The sequence below is a fragment of the Tympanuchus pallidicinctus genome, unplaced genomic scaffold (assembly GCF_026119805.1).
Source record: "Tympanuchus pallidicinctus isolate F22 unplaced genomic scaffold, pur_lepc_1.0 scaffold22, whole genome shotgun sequence".
NCBI classification, from domain to species: domain Eukaryota; kingdom Metazoa; phylum Chordata; class Aves; order Galliformes; family Phasianidae; genus Tympanuchus; species Tympanuchus pallidicinctus.
Window position 1 is genome coordinate 30,309,166 of NW_026294739.1, and position 18,888 is coordinate 30,328,053.

General features: G+C 37.6%; 1 protein-coding gene across 2 annotated transcripts in view; it reads right to left on the reverse strand.

The window, feature by feature from the left end:
- CDH8 (cadherin 8) overlaps window positions 1–18,652 on the reverse strand; it is a 139,841-nt gene extending 121,189 nt beyond the window's left edge. For both annotated transcript variants that reach the window (XM_052686293.1, XM_052686294.1), the window contains exons 1-3: window positions 18,217–18,652; window positions 3,872–3,962; window positions 3,516–3,778 (exon numbers count right to left, since the gene is read on the reverse strand). In XM_052686293.1, coding sequence (XP_052542253.1) covers window positions 3,516–3,778; window positions 3,872–3,953 — 345 coding nt within the window. In that variant the 5' untranslated portion in view covers window positions 3,954–3,962; window positions 18,217–18,652. The remainder of the gene's footprint in view (window positions 1–3,515; window positions 3,779–3,871; window positions 3,963–18,216) is intronic.
- Between the last annotated feature and the right edge of the window lie 236 nt (window positions 18,653–18,888).

Sequence of the window (18,888 nt, forward strand, 5' to 3'; positions counted from 1 at the left end):
AAGAACAGCAGCATTTGCTACACCACAGATTTCATAGCACATCTGCCATGGTGCTGTAAATGCATGCAGAGGAGACTGAGAAAATGCAGCAGTGTATATCAAGTAAAAGTTCTTTCTAACTAATCAAGTCCACAGGGACAGCATGCAGTGTCACAAAACATATCACTCTACAGTTGAATGAGGTTGTCAGCCACTGGGAGGCCTGCAAACTGCTGACAGCAATATGCAGTATGTGGAGTCTTCTAAAGTAGATCGAATAGCTTTGGAAAGTTCCTATCTGCTTCTACAGAAGAAGCAAAAAAAAAAGAAAGAGAAGTAAAAAGGATATTTGTAAATCTACCTTTCTATGCTGTAGTGCTGTGAACAAAACCAAGCTCATCTGAGTATGTCACAAGAACATGAAAAAGGTTACTTTGTAGGTTTCTCAAAAATGCATGTCTACTTTTTTTCATGCATAGATCAAAACAATATGGAATTTATTACGATACCATCTGTCAAAATGCAATGCAATATTAATTCTGACAAAAAAGGGAAACAAGAAACCTCAGATTCTGAAATCACAGAGGAAGCATGGATTCATATACTTTTTTTTTTTTTTTAAACAGATGTGAGAACTCAAGTAGAGCTGCATAAGTTTAAGTTTGACCGTAATCAAACTAATGGTGAAAAGTGTCACTGTAGGAAACTACCATGCTTTACATGGTACCATGCTTTACATACATTTACAGAAGAATTCATATAAAATCCTCATATTAGTCTCACCCCAGATTACTGCATTTACTAGAGCAAATACATTGGGAATGCATTTATTAACACGTACTCGTGCAGAATAGAAACTGATATGTGACTTTGAAGACACTGGCTGTACTGCAACACTTAAGATTTTGAAGAAGTGTCTTCCCATCTAGAAGCTGCTTCTCCTGGAAAAACCTATCAGCCTTAGGAGAGATGCCACCTCGCTCTCTGTCTTACCAAACTTTCTCTGTTTTCAGAAATTTGGGTATGTGAGCTTTGTAACTCATACAATGAAAACCTAGAATTTATTTTAAATGGAAGCCTGAATATGTGATCTGCATTGTGTTTAGACTTAATTAATTTAAATTTTCAGTTTTAATTTGATGATACTTGTTGCTAATCACATGCTTCTAGTCCCCACCTTTCAGAACACTGACTCAAAAAAACATTACTTAAGTATCAATTTTATCCTTAGCATTTCCCTAGTGCTGAATTCTGAGTGGGCTTTGAAGGCGTATTTGAGAAGATATATCAAGTTGTACTTGTGCATACACTATTTCTGGTAGGGTAAAAACATTTATTTCTGTTTTTATTTAACTAGAGCAGCTAATGACCTGCCCATACCAATTATATGCCACTATGAAAACTACTATGTACACACCATAGGACTGTAGAAGGAGACAAAAATGAGTGACCTAAACCTATATAATGAGATTTGCTTCAAGAACATTTTCTTTGAAGTACTGAACTATCGAGGAACGTATTTATTTGGAGTACTTTGAACATGTAAAAATAACATACCGGCTGCACTGTCTCTGTAATGGCACAGAACCACATCTATACCCAGATGCTGCTTCTTGTGCTCAAGATGATCCAAATATGGACCTCTGCTTTAGCTGGCACTGCCTGTTTAACAGCAAGCTGTTCTGTGTAGATACTTTCTGCATTTATCTGGATAGAGTGATAAACTCAGGCAAGATTTACAAAAATATTTTAAGCTATTTTCTGGAGTAAACCATGGATTTCTTCCTGTAAGAGTGAATTTCATTTTTTGCTCTTTTCCATCTAAATCATGCAGTGTTTTAATTACACAGCAGTCTCAACAAATAGATTGTCACAGCATTTCAGACTATCAAATTCTATTCTAACTGCCAGCAGAAGATGGGATAATGTCTTCATTGGTTTGGCTTAGTTTAACCCACCTCCTTCTGTTCACTGATGAAGTGAACAACTCAGGACATTATATCCATAAAAACAAACAAACCAAATAAAACAACCAACTTCTCCTCAACCAAAACTAAATAAAACAAAACCTTATATTGCAGAAATCTCAAGACTTGGATATATTCTGAAAATCAAACTGCTACAAAGTACAAACTTGGGACTTTCTGCAGCCAGTTAAAAGCAACTAAAAATCATTTGTAGATAGATAACAAAACATTGTGAAAATAATATGTTGGAGAAAATAAGAAATAAATTTAACATTTGTAATAAACATAGTGCTGTTCCTCTGAAATTGAGGGACCAACTACAGAAAAACAAATGAAAACAGACATACAACACCTGATCTACATGCAAACTAACATAGCCCTCAAAAGGCACTGAATCTAAAGTTTATTATTCTGTCTGACCCTGCATTTAGATAAGAAGTGGCTACATTAGGAAAAATTCAGGAATACACTTGATATATAGATTCTTTGACGATTGCTACAGCAACTGATACTCCCTAGGTTATACTGCATGCTGTTCATTTTTCCAAAATTATCATGAGATTAATTGACATCCATCATTTCTGTTTGCTAGTTTGTTTTACGCAATTTTAGTGGCTGGGAAACGCAATGACAATATATTTAGTTCTTCAAAAGGAACTGATTTTTTGCAATAAACACATATGGTATTTTCAATTGCTCACTATAGGCCAGATGAATTTAGAAGCATTTTCTAACTGTATTTTCTAACTGTAATTCTAAGGTAATTCACTCCTCATGAATGCAGATGGAACGTAGTCTTGTTTCAGAGAAAGTGCAAATCTGATTCACAGAATAGTGGCAATACACAGTGATACAAATAAGCTAATGCGTGGTAAACATCAAAAGTTTCAGGCAAACTCAAACAGAACTCAAACAAGAACACAAGGAAAAACATTAACGTTTCTTCTGATCTTTTCATCTTTCTAACTTTGAAACTAGATTATGCAATCTGTGTCAATAATTATAAACAAGCATGTATATCAGGACTTCTCTGTAAACTAAAACCCTAAGATTTGCTGTTTATACCACACTTTCATTTTTATAATGTTGATTCTTTGTTTTGCTGAAATTCTAGCAAAGCTGGAGGTAGCAAATGACCTATAAGTGGAATAAGCTTTTTGAATGAACAAATAGGAACATGTTTGGAATTAAAGGAAAGTACTAAAAAGCTATGTTAGAGAAAAGTCTTCAGGTAACAAAGATAGAAAGCGTTGACTACTGATACCAAAGAAAGATGTGCACACATCCATGTATTTCTGTCCTAAAAACAAAATTCATAAAAATGAAATAAAATGTAATTTTGTAGTAAACAGCAAGTTAGTTAACCAGAAAAAAAAACCATATATTTAAACAGCAGTATATTTAAAGCAGAGATTTATGAGTATTAGAGAAGAATTTTAGAATAATAGACCACTTCAAATTTGAATTTCTTAGCAGAATGAAATGACAGCAGACCTTCACATGCCATACACTTACATATTCAGAATAAATAAATAAATAAACAAATAAATAAAAAGAATCTTGCCTTACCCGGCCAACTAGTATTGGTTCAGGTCCAGAAAATTCTTCTAATACAAACATTTGATTCCAAACCCAGCCTCTCTTGGAACGGTTCAAAAGTCTTTGCTCTTCAGTTAGCCTTTTTAGTCCTGTACTGGATCCACTTGGTAGTACTTGAGATTGATTCATTGGAGCCATATAAATGGAAGGAAGTACAGTAATCCATAGTATTATTAATGGAGTCCATGTATCCATAAGCATTTCCGTTAGTCTTTCTGGCATTGTACCACAAGCTACGCAAATCACCACAGAAATGAAATTATTATTTTGCTTTCCTCCAGACTGTAGCAATCCAATTCATCATGCAGTACAGAACATTTACTTACAGCTCCTCCATGTGTTTACAGCACAGTCAACGTAAAAGTAGCTTAGATTATAAAAACATGATCCATTGAGTTTTCCAGTCATTAAGGATTCCTGGTGGGGGGAGAAAAAACAAAGGTCAAATCAGTGACTAAGGAGCTTAGGAAAAACGTTTTAAAAAAATCTTACTTACTTTAATATCACAAACAAAGCTTGCTAGGATTTAAATTTGTAATATGCATACTAGAGTGCATTAAACAGGTTAAAAAGAAAATGAAGTGACTCTGAATTCCTCCATTGCCTGCAATAGCCAAAGAAGACTCAGGTGAGTTCTTACAAACACTCAGGAATGCATTTTACTTCCAGTCTGTATCGGCACCTGATGCAGCTCTTGGCCCTCTTGCTATCCTATACTTTTTACATAGTTAAATTTCAAACATTTAGTGTGTCAAGTAACAAAAATTTGAATAAAGTAATGTTCTTGCATATGGAGTTATCTTCTTTTCCTCCACAAGAAAAAAAGATTTACTCCTGGTAAATGTAAAAGCTCTGGTACTATGTTCTTATATCAGCAACCATGAACCTGCAGCAGCACAACAGCTCAGCAAACCTTCACAATTCAACAGAGGAACAAGGCTGGAAATTCCACTGTGAAATGCACGAATCCCAAACCACATCTCTACCAAAGCCCCAGTAAGCTGATTTACACACATCTGCAGTCCAGGATCTTCAGTGTCTCTCTCACTTTCAGACAAAATACGCACTCAGATTTTATCTCAAAGACATTCTCCTTCATAGGCACTTGGGAGCCCTTTGTCTTCCTTTCCCCACACACCCCTTCACATATTAGAAGTCCACATCAGGTTTTAGCTCAGTGTAAATATTCCCTGAAATGGACAAGCAGGTTAACATAGCAGGGCTTGCTAATGCCATGCTGATAGGCAAAACGTGAAAGGCAGCCATAGATCACTTAGCAAGATAAATGCAGGGTAGCTCAGGGAGAAGGGCTACATTACAGCTACTCTAATGAGAGTGGAGTTTTTAAAAAGATTCCTGATACATTTTCATTGACTGATTCATATCCAAGCAATCTCAAGAGAAACCACTGTTTACAAAGTAAGTAGAACTGCGTATTCACAATCTTACACTGTACCTTAGGCTGTTTTTTCCTTTAAAATGAGTTTCTAGTGGATTTTTGTAGGACTACCAAAATACTGGGGGGGAGAGGGGGTTGTTATTTTTGGCACTGTGTGTGTTGCAGTTTATATTTTTTGGATTCAGGCAAACTCATGGAGGAAAAAATTTGAAAACGTGAATAACGTCAATACATGTTAGCTGTTTTTTTAAAAGCAAACAAAGGAAGAAGATAGTTTTTTAAACTTGAGTAATTGCCAAAGGAGCTGTGAAATCTACTGCATGAAAATCTGAAACTGTGAGAAACTTGTCTTGTTAAAACGGGAGAAGAGTTGTTATCAAACTAAAACTCAATATCTCAAGTGCCATGGAAGAACAGTAACCTAATAGTGCAGCACTTTGACAATGCATCAAGAATGAGGAGAATACTCATTACAGAAGTAACCACGCAGCTTAGAAACATCGTTTAGGCCTCATTGCTAACTGAGATGGAAAGAAAGGAAATGGAGAATACAAAGTGCTTTTGCGAGGGAAACGTGAGAGAAGAAAGAAAGACTTTCCATCTTTCAGACTTCTTTAAATCCCAGAGGGGAGAACAAGGAACAACAGTCAAATCGCTCAGCAGGAAGGTCTGCCAACACACCCTCTGGAAATGCCCCAGGCCAGGGAACTGAAGGGAGGCTGTTGCTGCCACTTTCTGCCAGGTGTTACAATGCCATTTTCCAGGGGCAGTGGTAGAAAGCATCAGAAGAGAGAAGCAGACAAACTTGCAATGACAGCACTGAATACTTTGTTTGTGTGGGGTTCTTGTGCATGTGAGTGGCCTTGCATGTGCATACATGTACCAAGAACGAGAAAAATCATTTTTTTCAGTAGAGTGAGATTTGAAACAGAGGAGAAATAGAACCTCAGTAAAACAGAGCAACAGCTGTCATCTTCAATGAGTATGCAGGATGAAATTCAAAACTGGGGATATAAACTGAAAACACAACAGTCTTTCTATAGCTGAGCATTTTTGGTGTTAATATCCAAACCAATGCTTACACCAGAAATGAAGGCCCATAGGAAACAGCCAGAATGTTATTCTGTAATTCCAGAAAGCCTTACAATGGACCAAAGTGGGTCACCTTCTTACTTTTTTTACTTCAACTACTACTAGCAATAGTTGAAACTGCTGAAGATTTTCTTTGTATTCACAAGACCAAATAATAATAAATTAAAACACCTTTTTCATGTTCAAAAGGCTTTTTGAAAACATTTCCTAATTTATCTGCACAGGCTCTCTTTTCTAAAAGAGATGAAACAAATGAGATAAAACACTATGATGCTCACAGAAACACTTCTGTTTGAAGCAAGAACAGGATATTTGTTTTTCAAGCTGCCTCTCTGAATCTCTGGCAAGCACTATGTTCACTTCAGCACACCTCTCTCATTCCCCTCCTCCCCAGACTTCTTATTACTCTTCACTTACTCCAATCACATTTAGGTTGTAGCCACTAGCAATAACCCATCAAAATTCACTGTGACTGGACCATCCTCACAGTAGTTCCCTATTGAGAAATACCTTAAGGCAACTGAACTGAAAGTACAAAATAATGCACACACCACGTCACTGAACCTCACTAAATGACATAATCCAGCAAAGAATACCATTATGCAAGCACGTAAATACAAGTGAATGAACATGGAACTGCAAGAAATTCTCAGGTACCAGCAGGAAAATAGGCAATGCTAGGCAGTGCAGGGTAAATGAAATAGGTAATCTGATGGGGCTTTTGCATGCATCTGTGTAATGCAGGGGATTATGACCAGTGTTTAGCAGTATAGCTGGGTATGAATACCTCTACAACTGGACCAAGACTGTTGGAGCCTTTAGAGAATAATTTGAGAAAGAGATTTATTTGGGCTTCACTGCTCTGTCAGTCAATCATGGCATTTACTTGATGCAGTGCATGAAGACTGTACTGTCCTCAAATGTCTTCAACAAATTTGGAAATGATTTTTCTTCTCCATTAAATGCTTATTCCTGCATTTTCATATAGGTTATTACAAGAAGCAAGAAGTACCGAGTAGCTCAGTTATAATCCGCTGGATTAGATGTGTAGGAGCAAGTGATATGGTTTCTGAATCAGGCTAGTGTAACATTCTAAATAGCCACTTGTAAAAGGAGATTTTGCAGTCAGGGATAGCTAACAGGACTGTTTTCCCTTCTGCTATTACACTGGGGTCTAGAGGAGCAATGACCGGAATGACAGCGAAGTTACTGCAGTAAGGCCAAAGCTGCCTTGTGCTAAGCAAACAGAAGAGGACCAGCACCAGACGACAGTCAAGTAAGTCTTTTCATCCTCATAAAATTCTGTTGCTTTTGATAGAAGCATAATTTTCACTTTGAATTTTCAGGTATTCAAATGCCTCTGGGCTGTTTTCTTTAATAAAAGTTCATAATTCTTTTAAGTGATTTCCCAGCAAAGTGTATGATATGTAGAACCACAGATACAACTCTAATCCTGCAAAACTGTATACAAAACAGCCTTTGTCAACCATGCATCTCTGACAAGTGAAAATGTTATATAAGACTTAAAGAATGCATCAAAAAGATGAAAGAATGTTAACACCATGTCAGATAGCAAAGTCAGAGAAATGTCTCATTTCAAAAACATAAGACTGTATTTGTGAATTTGGTTCTCCACGCATAACGTAGGGGGAAAACAAGGATAAAGCCAAGCCGTTTGTTTTCCACTTATTCTCTGTGCTGATGAACTTTTAGGAAAAGATTATTCTATTGAAGGAAAATGCACGATGGAGCACAACTCATGCCTAATACTGTACAAGTTTTACAAAAGAACAAACATAAAATGACTCCCATTAAGTTCATAAGCTAACACTGCAACACAACTCCAGCCTACTGACTTCTGAAATTACCATAATACACACTGCCACCTCCTTTGGAACTAAACTCTATGCAGATTACTTGTATAAGTTGCCTCTACAAAGTCAGAATCAGGTACGACAGCAGGCAGTTATAGCAGATATTCAAATTGATGACAGTTCTCATTTTGTGTAATGCGGAGTGGGAAATTATATGGTTGCTGGTATATTTGCAACAACTAATTTTAGAATATGTGAAAAAAGTAATTTCATTACAGTTATTTAAAAATCATCTTGTAGAGCTACAAAGTGGACACTGGAATGCAGGAAACGTTTAAAAGATGAATAAAGTTTTAAAAGTCGTTTAATACATAAACTGCTCACTGAAAAAGAAGCAGGGCAAGATCACAAAAAGCTCTAAAAAAAATCAATTTATTTTTAGATTTCAGACTACAGAATATCTGTCTTGTCATGTAAACCACTTCATCAACAGGCTAGTGCATTGATTTACACCATGATCCTAGCAGAAGAGATTTAGCCATTCCCATATTTCTTCATGTAAAAGGGGATTATTTTATGATTACCAATCAAGTTTTTTTCTTTATTTAATTTTGCATTTATCTGAGTATTCATTCTGATTATAAGTAACAGCCAGGTCATTCAACCTCACTGTTTCATTAGGGTAGATTTTGACAATTGCAAAGCAGCTGTTACAAAACTTACGGCAAACAAATCTTAGAAGCAGTACTTTAACCACAGAAATTACAGGAGGGATGCCAGTCAAAAATTGATGATCTTTGCCTAAAGCAACTTTCTTGTAGAGTTTACAGAATCTTCTACATTTTGGACGTTAAATGACTCCTTCAAAGTTCATTCAGAAGGTTAGTATGAAAGTGCCACAAAATCATAAGGTAAATGATACATAAATTCAATGGAGTTCCAGTGGAAATGTTTTAGATCTCCTTATCCATTATCTCTACCTTTGATGCTTATTCAGTACGAGCATCACAACTGAAGCAGCCTCCGTAGCTGGTGAGAGGTGTTCATTTACTGATCACCTTGAGAGTTCCAGCTAGCATTATGCTACGGGACAGCAGGCAGACAGCCTTTACATTTTGCATGCTTCTTTGGAGCCTTGAAATTCCATCTGACCCACGCAGGCTTTTGTGTTCAAAAGAATAAATTTAATTTCTAATAAAAATAAGGATTGCTATTCTTGCAAAATAATTCAAGCTATGGGTAATAGCTTTCATACAGAAAAAGAGAATAAAATAGGAAGGTTAATAATGTGCCCTTGGACAAAAACGTACATCTCGTGACTTCCTTTGTTTGGAATTCATTAAGTATTCCCACAGGTTGTGACCAGGTATTGCATTCCCCTCTCAATAGGGCTGCAAACTTGGGATGCTCAGGAGATGTACACAGGCATAGATATTTTGTACTTTTTAGCATTTCCATTGTTAGCATCCAAGTGATCTTTCCCCCCTCCTTCTTTTTTTATTATTTCTCTCCTTTCTATGTTTCTGTCCCTACAAAAGCTAAAGTCTTGTAGGATTAATAATTCCTACTCGTGAGAGAACTTCAAAGAACACTTTAACTTGTCATAAAAGCAGAACAAAACCCAAGTCCATCAGAATAGATTAAGATGCCACAAACAACAAATTGTCTTTGTCCCCTAAATTTGCTACGTACCCATCCTGTTTCTAGCACATACCCACTACATCATACCTGAATTTGATTTTAAACTGCAGCTGTCCCATATTTATCTTGCAAAAGAACAAACACTTTTTGCTAAATAACTATTATTTTTTATTTCAGTTTGCATAAAGACTATTCCCATGCAAAAATAAAATAAAATAAAATATTAAAAAATGGTTCTCCATCTCACAGTAAAGTGAAGGGAGACTGAGGCAGACACCAGACATGCTATTGTGGCAGTAGCTAAGGTTGTGCTTGCGGTGCCCAGGGCGTATGCCCTGGCTAGACCTTACCGCCTCTTTGTGCTGCCAGCATAACTACATGTGTAGTCACTCCCTAACCCAGTTCTGTCAAAATCATCTCGTTAACTTAAACACTTTTAATAGGAAAGTGTCTTATAAACCAAATTATTTTGACAGAGCTGGGTTAGGCCATTGCTCATGCTATTCTTCCACCAACCACAATTTTGATTTAAGAGGCTCTTACAGGGCTCCCCCCCAACATGCTAGCTGCTTGTTTCCAGTCATCCTTTGCCATTCTCAATTTTTTCTTCATTGCAATTCACTGTCCTCTCAGTTGCACTATTTGTCAGACAACACTGAAAGCCAGAGCAGTGAAATGATGAGAGTGAGAAAAAAAATTTTACAACAAAGCCCCATTTCAAGAAGTCTTTTCCTTTAAGTTTATAACCCAGATCGTTGCACGGATCTAGTTTACAGCCCGGCTGCACAAGCTGTTGCATCAGCACAACTGAAGAGCCCATAAACTACAGGACAATGACAAAGTTTTGAAAACAGCTGTGCTGCCTATGTACTTTAGAGAGCAGTGAGACAAACAGTTGAATCAACAAAACAGAGCAGAAGGTAACTTCTGGAAAAAGGAGGAAACAAAAAGCTAGGGATAGAGAAACTACTGAAAACTCCAACAGACTCCTAGGATATACCCATGGCAGTTCTGACGCAGGCAGATTTGGGGACAGAAATCTTTCCCATTGACTTCCCACAGCCAGATGTGCTGTTTTGTTGGCCTCCATCTGGAGGGGAGCTCCTGGTGGCCATGTGCACAGCCAGAAAGGGCAGAAAGTGGCAGAGAGCCAGCTGCCAGACTCTGGGCCATGCATGTTCTAGGCATGGCCCCAAATCATAATTATACTTCATAGTTGCTCTAAATTTCACCGGCTCACAGTGATTTTAAGGGACTGTTATGTCACCTGGAGTTAAATGTAACACACAAAAGCATTATTCACACATCCTTTCCCTTGGTCAAGCACCTGAAATTTCAAAGGAAAGAAAATGAGATGGGAAATACGATGCTAAGTCCATCCTACTGTTCAGGGTGACATACACTTGAATTGTATTTTCTGTTGTTAGAAATATACAGGAAAGAATCCTATCAGTTGGTGCAAATCAAATGTCTGAGTTTATTTTTAAGTATTGTGTGGCAATTTGCTTATGGTCACTCAGAGAATCAAACACAGTTATCCAAAGAACTACTTATTTCAGCAACAATGGTAGCAGACTTCCTCTCTCTTTCTTTTGGTCTTAGAGGCTGTCTTACACACAGAGGCACATACACACAGAGGAATTCACTGTGCAAAGACATACCACCTAATTTTCTAAGCTTAGTCATGCATTGTTGCTCTTTAAAGTTTAAGACATTTGAACACTTCTTCGGGTTATTAGGGGAGTTTTTATTCTTCTGTCAAATGTTTAGGCAATGTTCCAAGCAGCATTTCTCATCCTTACACATGGCAAACAGCTGATGGAACACAGGTGCTTGCACCAAGGCTATAGAGACACAGATATACACAAAACAAGTGCAGGAATACATTGGAATTTATTATTAGTTTATTACTAGTAAAATTGGATTACTCCAGTTTTAGGGGTACATTTCAGAGACAGAGAGAAGGAAGTTCTTAGTTTCCTTTTTTTTCTCCCTTAACGAGAAAACACCATAACCAGTGTTCTGGAGAGGAAGCTACACAACTAGACTAATGCATTTGGAGAAAATTGTATGTACATCACACTGAAATGCATCTCCTTCAACCAAATAATAATTTTGTAACTCATCGTACATTACTCTTTGATTTCTTAACATGACACTTTATCATAGCTAAATCTCATTTATATTGTTTGGCAAATATTTACTTTTAGGAAATTCCCCTTTTTATTAAAGAGTGCTTAACTTTTAATGGAATCAACAGAACTTCTTATCAGGGATATTTTTGTTATGCTTTGATAGTAGAACCAGTAGAGGCCAACCTTAAAGCTGCCAAGGCTCTGATACTTTGGATATACACCTCTCAGTCTATGCAAAAGTGTTCACTACTTTAGAGGATCAGAATGCCTTGAAATTAAAGTAACATAACAAAACAAAAAAACACACCCTGTACTGCTACAGTTCTGACTACTTTTCTACTACATTTTTTTATTACTTGCATTGTGTAGAGCTCAGGAATTCCAGTCATGAATCCAACTGTGCAACTCACTGTGCAGATAGAGGACAAAGAGGCACTAAGTGCTCCACAGAGTTTGTAATTGAAGTAATACGACTAGTTTGATTGCTTTTCCGCATCAATGATATGAGTTTCTGTAATGCTTCAGGTGGATGCGTCTCTTTGTTTGTCTGTTTTTTTTTTCCTTTTAAATGGCAGATGACACCAAAAGAACAGGCATTAAAATGACAATATAGCTATTTTAGGTCCACTGTAGAACAAAAGGTACTTGTGAACTTGCTGTTCATTCTTTCATACTTAGAAAAAAAGAAAAAGACTTCTTTTTGGGTGTTTGGAAGTAGATGCCCTACTGATCTGTGTCAGAACATCAGTTCACCTTACGCCATCATGCTGAGAAGCTCACAGTGCTTGCTCAAAACAGAGAGAGAGAAGAAAGTAAAAATCCGTTTGAAAAGCCAAGGTGGTCCAGAAACTTAAACATATCAAAAATAGTCATATCTGCATTGTTTTCATTCTGTAGTAAAGATAAAGAAACAAAGACATTTTCATCTCTACTCTTTATCTACTGATTAAAGCGATTTTCCTTGACTAAAATAGAACTGAATTACGTATAGATTTAATAGCTTCAGCTCATGCCAACCTCATCTCTCAAACAAATGCTCATTTTTATGAGGGTGTATTACATAATTTGAAGACCTATAACACTTAAGGAGAGAGGGGGAAAAAAAGCAAGTTGTGCACAACATGAAGACAGCTCATAAAAAGGCAAACAGATTGGCCTGTGACTGAGAATTAGGTGTTAACCATGCTCTGCCTAGGGCATCGTTTATCATGAGAATTTCAGCAGCTGGGATGTGCTTATTCTGTACTTGCTGAAAAATGTTTAAATATTAATGGAGGACATAAATATCTTGCTTTCTGAGCTTCCTTTCCAGTTTTGTTTTTATATATATATATATATATATATACAGATTTTGAAGCTTTCATTTTCACTGGTTTACTTTAAAGAATGTCAGATATTCTCTACATAATTAAGCAAAATACAGTAATTAAGGAAAAGCCCAAAAGTTTTTCCTGACAAGTAATCTGATCAAACTAAAAATATAAAACCATGACTGCTCCTCGTGATTTAGTGAAGCTATATAAACTTGGCAGCCATGTACGCAAATGTGTGCATAGATTAAAAAAAAAGTTAAAAAAGGAAAAGTGTGAACATAACTGGACTTTTCTAACTACATAAGGCACTGCTGCATGAAGCCAGCTCTGATCTTTTTGATGAAACATATAAGTAAGATGCAAAGGTTTTTAAATTTGCATCAGCTTCGATAAATTGTATGGGAAGAACAGAGGCTTAGGAAATGAAACTATGAAATTTTTTTTTTCTTTTGCAGTTGTGGTTCAGCTTTTTGTGGCTTTGTTTGCTTGGGTTTTATTTGTTTGTTTTAAATCTGACTTTTAGAGAAGCATAAAAATTGTAGCCTGTGTAATACAGACCTAAACAAAAATTTCAGTGGCCTTAGGAAGTAAGTTCTGATGGTTTGTTCTCAAAATGCAATTGTAACTGCTACACTCCATCCATAAGATGGGTTCACAGCTGAAGTGATGGGTCAGCTGCAAAGTACAAATAACAAACATCATTACCTCAATGCATACAGTCCATTTGTATTAGCATTTAGGGACTTTAATGGTTTTATACATATATATGATTACTGAAGTTATATTTATATATAATAATAGAGACACATATATGATTACAATAATCTGTGACTGCAAAGGAAGTGGATTTAAATAGTTACCTGTGTTCATCAAACTAGGCTAAGCATTGTTTCCTAAGATACTTCAGGTGAATATATAATACATTAAAATGTTGAAGCTGTGAACTGGCGACTGCAAAGACTGACTGCTTTTGGGACAGTCAGAACTCCCACTTGTAGGCTGCAAAGACCTGAGCAAGGTACCCTGGGAAGAAACATCGTTCTGAGCAGGTCTATAACTTAAGCACCACAGGGCTCAGCAGACACTTCTCATGGATGGTTTTGCTTCTTTGGATCTAAGATTGGTTCACATTACTAATTTAAAGTCCAAGCCAAAGTGCTGATCATCCTCAATTTCAAACGATTTTCACAAGACATATCATGCCCAACACCTTGGAGAATCGATTCTACATGAATTATAGTTGCAACTCATGGATAAAGGTTACTCTCATGGCTGGAAAGTAGAAATCACTCTGTTGCCTGGAGTCAAGCACTCTAAATTCTATCTATTGTTACTAAACTGGTTCAGAAGCTACCTTTCCATTTCTGCTTGCGTGTAATACTTCAGTTCCCAGTGTTTTTTTTGGGAAGAAAATTGTATTTATAAAGCCAAAATGCCACTGTGTTGCATTTTGTGTCAGCATCTGCTTAGCTGACAAAACGAGAAACATGCTGAGCAGATTCCAGAACAAAAGAAATATGGGGTATATCTGAGGAGAGGACAAAGATGTATGTATCAGTTGAAATCTTAGACTGAATTGGACTTGACTGTTCTATTTCTATCTACTGCTCAAACAGTTATGTTCAGACAGCTATGAAGTAAGCTACCTTTTCTATGGCAACAACACTAAGAAAAATGTTGAGTTTCATCATCTAATTTAATCCTATTGATGTGATTTTATGGTTGCGATGATGCTTAAAGTGTTCCAAGCTCAAAATGCTATATCATTTCCCTCCCACTGAAAGAATTTGGTTTGCATTATTTTAAACTCATAGTTGAAAGACGCTTCTATGATTTTCAGGAATGCAGATGTAACTCCAGTGTATAATGTAAAGATAAACTTGTCATTATTAATAACTCAAAGGTCAGATTCTAATGATATCATCAAGGAAAACAAAGGAATACAAAAGGAATGCTGCTTCTCAATGGTTATTCAATATGTGATGAAAATACCTGTTTATACTACATGGCATTGACAGCAGCTTTCTGTTGCAGAGCATTCATAATCATCACTTGGAGATGTGCAACACCAAGAGATTACAGCATGCATTCACATCTCTTTCATGTTCAGAATTTTTTTCCCCTTGAAAGTCTCTCAACTTTTGAATATGAAATCATCTGTATCAAGGGTCAAGTAAGAAGGTTTCAGGCCCCTCATCTCAGTAACTGGCTGAAAAAGTCCCAGCTAAATTCTGTAGAACACTTAGGTCTTCCAAAATGAGTATTTTCAAAGACAGAATCTGCAACTGCATTTGAAGAAACCGAGTAAAAATTCAGGGAGTACTTCAAGGAGTAATAGACTTAAATATATATTCACAGTTGACTGTGCTTTTACCTGTAATAGTTCTGTATAATGAAGAAAGGATTTAGATGTATTTTTTTCCTAGCAAAGAAGATTGCAGCATACGTTAACAGTAATGCAAATGTCTAAATATCATTTAAGGGATTAATTTTTTTTAAAGTGCAATATTATCAAAAAGCATTTAAAGAAAGCAGCTGACAAAGAAAGTAAATTTAAATCTGATTATGGGACTACTTCCCCATTTGCAACTCTGTTTTGTACTTCAACAGCAGGTGCCGGTGTGAACAAGTGAGATATACTGAAAAATCACAAAGTGACTGTCTAAGGAGGACTTCATCTTCCACAAAGATAAAGACTTCTTTTTAATGAAAGGTAAAAAATGACTACATATCCTACATAGAGGTACTTATCAAAGCGGATGTATTTGTTAAGAAGGCACACATTTTTATTGATTTTTTTAATATTGCAAGCAAATAATTAAAGTTATTCTTTTGGCTAGTGGTCTGCTCATTTTCAAAAACTGCTCACCTGCATACTCTAAGAACCAACTTTCATGAAATACTTCAACTTCTGAGTATAGTGAAGACCATCAGCTTACAACCACGCATGCAAATAGAAGTTCTTTGCAGCCAGGATGCAAGTTTTACAAGGAGGGAGAGCTAATAGCAAGCTTAGGAGAATGTTAGCAGAAGGTTGCGCTCAATGTGTATGCAGTGAGGTAGAACAATAAGGTTGGGTGGATGAAAACCTTAGACTAGAATATTACATAATAATCAGTTCCCTTCCTGGGGTTTGCTTGTCACAAATATACAGACAGTTAGGCTGGGGAGGTGACGGTACAGGAAGCCTTTGGTTTTTGATCTTATTACATTTTATGGGTGTGAAATTTGATAATTTCACAAGTACGTAAAACACTAACTTCTTCTAGCTGCTTAATCATTTTACTTAAGGCTGATAAAATGCACACTGGGGTAATTTTTCCACATTCCAAATGTATTTATTTATTTATATTTACTGAGAAGCCTATTATGAAGTCTCCTCTTGTTCCTACCAGTCTGGTATTGAACGTAGATGAGGTATACCACTCATACATAAGTACTGCTTATACTTCTCTTCATCCTTATTGCACAGAAACTCTCCAAGAATTTGCCAGAGACAAGGAGTGAACTTAAGAAAATTCTTTATCTATAGCCATTGTACTTATCAGCTCTATTCTTTTATTGAAACTGAAGGGAGCAGCTGTTAGCTTCCCTTTTATTAATCACTAATGTGGTAGATTCAAAACAATAAACAGTTAATGCTATTTGATTTCTTACACTCAGCTGCCCCCCAAAAAACATCTGGCTGCAATACTCAGAGACAAATAGCTAGACATTTAAGCGATCAATTGGCTGTCTAAAAGCATCAGCTTTTATGAAAACTGTATGAATATTTATTCCTACATTCAGACCAAAGAAAGACAGAACCATTTGCATGAAACAGAGCGTGTGTGTTTGTGCCTGTCTGAAAGAGAGCAAGAGGGAGAGAGAAGTGAGTGCATGGAGTTTGATACCTGTTGGCAACACAAGCAGGTCTGTTCAATGCCGTTATGTGCCAGGTTGGATAGATTCCACTCTATTTAGTCTGGTACTAAACATAAACTGTTTGAATTGAGACAGATTCCAGGCACGATTGAACAGCAATGAACCACAAAGGAATTCCTGCCTCTGTTAAGTGGTGTCACCTTCATGGCGGTAGGCACTGTCTGAATAAGGATCTGAGTTAATCTCTTCTATAATATCCACAGAGAAACTGCCATCGGTTTTCCATGCAGAAGCTTTGCAGCACTATACCCTGATCCAGCAACTCCCAGGTTCCCCAGCCAAGCACTGCACACAGGTCTGATGCTGTCTAGCAGGGATACTGTCTGACAGATCTGCTCTCCCAACTGGGATGCTGCCACCCAGCAGATACTGTAGCCAAACGGAATCTAAGGATGCATTACTCTTCTGCCTTACTCAAAGAGAAGATGAAGCATTTAGTGGAACTGTCAGTTTCAGGGGTCGACAGATGCCTGCATCTCTTCTCTGGGAGTCTTGGCAGTGATGCAACTAACGAGCTGCTGGAGCTAAGGGGTTTTCTTCCTCTCCGAAGTTTCAGCTGGCTACATTATCTGTTTAGTCAACCAAAGAAAGGGAAGGAAAACAACTTGTGGGACAGAAATGACTCTTGGCTAGTTAGAGCTAAAGATTCATTCTCCTCTCAGCTTTTGGGAGGAAAAGTAGTGTTTCTGAGACACCTTCCTTTCTGAAAGTAGGAAAGGAAGGTGTCATACTGTTTCTATTTATTTATTTATTTGAGGGGTGCAAAGCTTTGGGGGAGACAGCGGTGATAAACCATGGGGATTTCCCCACTTTTGACTCTTCAAACCTCCTCCTTCCTCATTTACATATCTAGCTGGTGGGTGATTTTTATTCTCAGCACGAAAACTGCAATTTCAATGCATGAATGCAACCCTGCATCTATTCAACACAGTGAAATAGCCCAAAGATTTATGGTACTAAATAAGAAACCAAGGAGAAGAAACAGGTTCTCTAGCATTAGAAGCAAACCTCTGTGATGCAAAGCCTTCTCCGTCTTTCATAGGAAAAAAGAATAATTAAAAAAAAAAAAAAAAAAAAAAAAGGAGAAATAGCCACACCACCATTCCTCCTCCCAAGGGAAAAAAAAAAAAAAAATAGAACAAATCCCAACTAGCATCCTATGACATTTTTATGATTCAAAAGATTAGAGTTAATGAGTCACTCCCGCTCAGCCCAGGATCGCACCTACTGAGGAAGGCACTCGCACAGCGCACCTTGCAGGGACACAGACAGGCACTAAGTCAAAAAGAAATCTATGGAGAGACAGCCCTCTGCCAACCAGACATAAATAATACTAATAAAATGAATACTCACTCTTTCAAGGACCAAGGAAACAGCCTGCTGGCAGCCTCTTCACACGCGGATAGAAAGGGTGAGGTAAAACAACCATTTGCCAGTCCCTGTGAACAGGCAGGATTCTCCCGATTTTCTTCTCATGCTTTTTGATGCTGGAGGAGATGCTGGTTATTTCGCTTCTCGGGTTTCTGTGGCTGCATGCTCAAGTGCAGTTATTAATTTCTCCCTTTGCACAAGCCAGCGGCAGCAGCACGTCTCCGTGAAAGCGGGGATATTCCACATAAATCCACTAATTCCGGGTCTGAGCGCTCCAACGTGCCTGCCTGCCAAATGTAACTGTGAAGTGATGTGGAAAAGTGAGCTGGGAGCCTCCCCTGACAGCTCTTATTGGGCTGATCTCGGAGGCAGGTCTAGCGCTTGGAAATTCATGTAAGCAGTTTGGGGCGGTTTTTTGTTTTGTTGCCTTTTTTTTTTTTTTTTTTTTTTTTTCCCTCCCCTTCTCCTTCGCACCCCCCTACCCAGCCGTTCAGGCGGTAAGCGCACAACTTTTCCACACACCGCCGAGCCCCGCGCTGCTCGGGAGCGCGCTCACCGCGCGCCCAGGCATCTCCCTCAGGCAGGGCGAGAGGGCGGGCGGCAGGCGGCACCCGGCGGCAGGGAAGCGGGAGGGGGGGGGGCGTGCTGCTCGCC